The sequence below is a fragment of the Prionailurus viverrinus genome, chromosome X (genome assembly GCF_022837055.1).
Source record: "Prionailurus viverrinus isolate Anna chromosome X, UM_Priviv_1.0, whole genome shotgun sequence".
Taxonomy (NCBI): Eukaryota; Metazoa; Chordata; class Mammalia; order Carnivora; family Felidae; genus Prionailurus; species Prionailurus viverrinus.
In genome coordinates this window covers 97,298,320-97,302,668 of record NC_062579.1, presented here as the reverse complement: position 1 = coordinate 97,302,668, position 4,349 = coordinate 97,298,320, and the positions used below count along the sequence as shown (strand labels likewise).

At 36.2% G+C, this 4,349-nt stretch overlaps 1 protein-coding gene across 1 annotated transcript; it reads right to left on the bottom strand.

Moving 5' to 3' along the window:
• Positions 1 to 2,399: 2,399 nt before the first annotated feature.
• Positions 2,400 to 2,753, bottom strand: LOC125156893 (cytochrome c oxidase assembly factor 1 homolog). The gene has a single exon (XM_047843112.1). It carries the CDS (start codon positions 2,751 to 2,753, stop codon positions 2,400 to 2,402), a length of 354 nt encoding a protein of 117 aa, XP_047699068.1.
• Positions 2,754 to 4,349: the final 1,596 nt, after the last annotated feature.

Genomic DNA, 4,349 nt, shown 5'->3' with positions numbered 1-4,349 from the left:
TTGCCTCAGGCAGTGCTACTGGCCAAAAAACAATTTGAGTAGATTAAAAACCAAACCAGATGGGCTTCTATAAATTGGGAGTGATCAATTCATAGATGGTTTTCATAGTAACTAGTTTTGACCATTATTTAAGGTGTAATGTATTATTTAACTAATCTCTTCTATTAATGGCTCATTTTTATGAATTCCTTATTAATGACAGGAAGAGCTGGATGATCCTATGGGGGAACTACAATTAACAAGTGAAAATAAATCCTAAGGTTTGCTTGCTAAATCTCTTTCTCTCACATTGATTATATATAATATGTCACATTTATTATATATAATATATGTGTGTACATATATTTAAATATATATATATATTTAACTGTATTTATAAGATATACATATAATGTGCATCTGTTTTTCCACTGGGCAAATGCCACTCTATTGCACAATCCTGGTTGAATCCATAAACTTTCTTAAAAGCTTTGAGAACTATAAAAACAGTGTAAGAAAAAGGAAGAAATAACCCAGTGTAGTAATGAGGAAGCAGTCATGCTTCAATGATTTCCTTAAATTGTGGATACTCCCTGGATATACTAGAAAAGATAGCTCATATCTTAGGAAATATGAGAGAAAAAAGGCTATGTCACAAAGAATGGAATTATAATAGGAACCCAATTTATTAAGGCATTAAATCATAATGTGTACTTTTGGCCTAATTTAGTATCCCAACACTAGGAAAAATTATGAGGTAAACAAAGTTTACTTTAAGAGCCCACAGCATCCTTTTCTAAAATTTCTTCCATATCCTTCAGAACAGCCTTGTTCCATTATCCTCAATGGACACCCAACATCTTTCACCTTTCAGTCAAGACCAACACTTATCAAAGATTGCTATCAGGGAGAGAGCTAACAAATCTTTTTATCCTAAAATATTTAAGGTATTCATTCATTTTTAAAATTCACTCATTCAAAAATATTTATTGAGGGCTTATGAAATGTCAGGCACTAGATGCTAAGCAGAGGTTTAATGGAGTCTAAAGCTTACATGATTTTGATAACTCACTTTGAAGACTAAAAATTATACATACAGAATTACATGCAGGCCATTTAAATGAGGCTATGCAAATGAGAGTTCCTGAAGTTTATGTTTAATTATCTTTATAGCAGTAATTCTACCTCTCATGCTAGTTACAAGAGTGACACAACAGAAAGTTCTACCTTCATGGAACTGATATTCTAATGGAGAAGGTACTAAGTAAACAAATAAATATATTCAACAATGTCACATATCAAGAGGTTACAGTGGGAGAGAGCCAAAGCATAAGAGACTCTTAAAAACTGAGAACAAACTGAAGGTTGATGGGGGGTGAGAGGGAGGGCGGGGTGGGTGATGGGTATTGAGGAGGGCACCTTTTGGGATGAGCACTGGGTGTTGTATGGAAACCAATTTGACAATAAATTTCATATATTGAAAAAAAAAGTCACATATAAAGAAAAATAAAAAGTGGTAAGGGGTTCTAGAGTGGTAGGTTGCTGTTTTAAATATGATTCTCAGGGGTGTCTGGGTGGCTCACTTGGATGAGCATCCAACTCCTGATTTTTGGCTTGGGTCATGATCCCAGGGTCGTGCTCTGTGCTGAGCGTGGAGCCTGCTTAAGAGGATCTCTCTCTCCTTCTGCCTCTACCTCTTTCCCTCTCTGTCTTTAAAATAAATAAATAAATAAATAAATAAATAAATACAAATAAAAAAGATTCTCAGAACATCTCTGAGAAGATGACATTTGAGTAGAATCCTTAAAGGAACATTAAGGGAATGAGCCAAGATTGGAGGCAAAGAACACAGAAAGTGCAAAAGCCCAGAGATGAGAGCGAGTTTGGCATATTTCAAGGAATATCAAAAACATGGGATAGGGTTGGTGCAAGTCAAGGTAAGTCTTATAAGCTATGCTAAAGCTTTTCTAAATGTGGTGGAGAACCACTGGAAATGTTAAGCAAGAAATGCCCTGATTTTCATTTAGAAGATTCACTCTGGAGGTGGTGGCTTCTTCTTCTTCTTCTTCGTTGTCTTCTCCTTCTTCTTCTCCTTTTAAAAATTTTAAATAGCGATTCTTTTTATTCTGTGTTCTGCTTTTACACAGTGAGTTCTCAAATAAATACCTATAAATTCATAGTAAAACTTTCTGATTAAATAAAAACCCCACAATAGTGTGGCCAAATTAGAATTATACCAAAATTACCATATGCCAGCACATATAATCATCCCTTCTGGCTGAAAAACTGGCTTACAGCCATGGAGGGTACATTGTGATGAGGAAAGGGCATGCTTGGAGAATGCTGAGTCTTTTTGATCACCTTTACTCTGTTTCTATATCATCACCACTGTCCGTACTGAACTTGAACACAGGAATCTGCTAACCATCCTTAAGATTTAAGAAGACATCCTGAGGGTGCCATCTCTGAAAGGGGGCATCTCTGGATGAGCTGACATAGAGATGGCCCTCTAACTTGAATCCAGAGACAGGAATCTTCAACTGGGTACTGGCAATATCCACAAAGTTGTACTTGTCAGTGAGGTGTAGATAGTGGATGTTGAGAGGAGTGCACAGAGCTTCCAGGGACTCAGGGTGGCTGTGCAGCTGCTCCAATACCAGCTCGTAATAGGAAGCCCTGGAAAAAGCTTTTTGTATAAGGTAATATGTAAGGGCACAGCTCCCACTGACCACTACACTGGAAAAAAGGACCCGTTTCCCCAGAGGCAATGGCATTCTGCCTCCTGGAGACTTTGCCATTTCATAGTACAGCTTTCTTGAAAATCATCAAAGGAAAGTTGTTCTGTCAGTGATATAAGCACATGCAACAGAGAACATGTACTTTCCTTCTGGAGGTGGGAGAGTGGGTGGGAAAAGCCCACAGGCCTGCCTGCCCTTCTGGTTTCTTTTTAATATGAAATTTTGATGAGTCTTCAAGTATTATTTTTAAAGTAGTGATTCCAGTATTACCTGAACTGGAAACCCTTTAATTTTGGCAGAGTTCCTTTCTGACCTAAGACCATACCCCTCTCCAGATTTGAAAGTAACTTGTTGCCTTATCTCCTTCCAGTTGTTATCATGTATTAATTATGGATTTTGTTATAGACTCATATCCCGGAGCCCCACTTCTGGATGCCATATCTCATGGTCTACTTTTGCACCACGACCTTTCAACACTAATTATCCACCTAAATGTACTTTGCTCTGAAAGCTGATGCTTGCATCTCCCACTGTTATCTGACTATGTGATCCGTCTTAATATGCATGTCTGTCACTGCCCCTCACTGTCTTTAATTCAGTCTATAAAACAATTCAAATGGTGTTTTAAGTGAGACAAAAAATGTGTGTGTGTGTGTATGTGTGTGTGTGAGAGAGAGAGAGAGGGAGAGGGAACAAGAGTAAGAGAGGTATGCTACTTATAATTTATGCCTACTTATCCTGCAAACAATTCATGAAATGTCATTAAATACACATCACATTAAGTTGTTTACAACTCTCATTTGATTAATATAGGAAGTGGTGTATATGCTTGGTCAGACTGCTAGGTTTCTTTTTCTTGTACTAAAGTTGTTTTCCATAGTTAAACAAAATAAAGGAATTATTGGTCTAAAATAGTATCAACATAACTGAAAGACAGCATATTTTCCTTTGGGAACCCAAACTGGATTGTGTTGATTCTTTCAGTAAATAGAGTGAGTTCCTTGATTTGGTTGGTGCTAGTCTATCTTCAGTTATTACAAAATCTTAAAGAAAACAGGTTGTGTAAAAGATATACTATGTTGTTTTTCTGAAGAGTGGTTTCCTGGAACTTGTTTTATGATTTTGTTTTAAGCTGCTTTACAGCTTATGTAGTGGTTCTTTTCTTTATATAAGCAATAATTACGTAAATAGCTCTTGGGATCTTGTTATGTTAATTGCATTATTGATTTGTAATAAAAAGAAAATGGAAATGCAGCTATTATGTGAAGTGACAGAATAGAGTACCAATTTCTACTGGCATCACTAAAGCAAAGTCTAAATTACTAAAAAATGTGAATGTTACAACAGAGCAAAGAGTCTCTTCAGCAAATGGTGCTGAAACAACTGGACATGCACATGTAAAAAAAATGAATCTACATTCAGACTTTATACCCTTTACAGAGATTAACTCAAAATGAATCATAAACCGAAATGTAAAACACAAAACTATGAAACTCTGAGAAGATAACATAGGGAAAACCTAGATGACCTTGGGTATGGTGATGTCTTTTTAGATACAACATCAAAGACAAAAATCATGAAAAAAGATAATAGCTGGACTTCATTTAAATTCAAAACTTCTGTTCAGGCAAT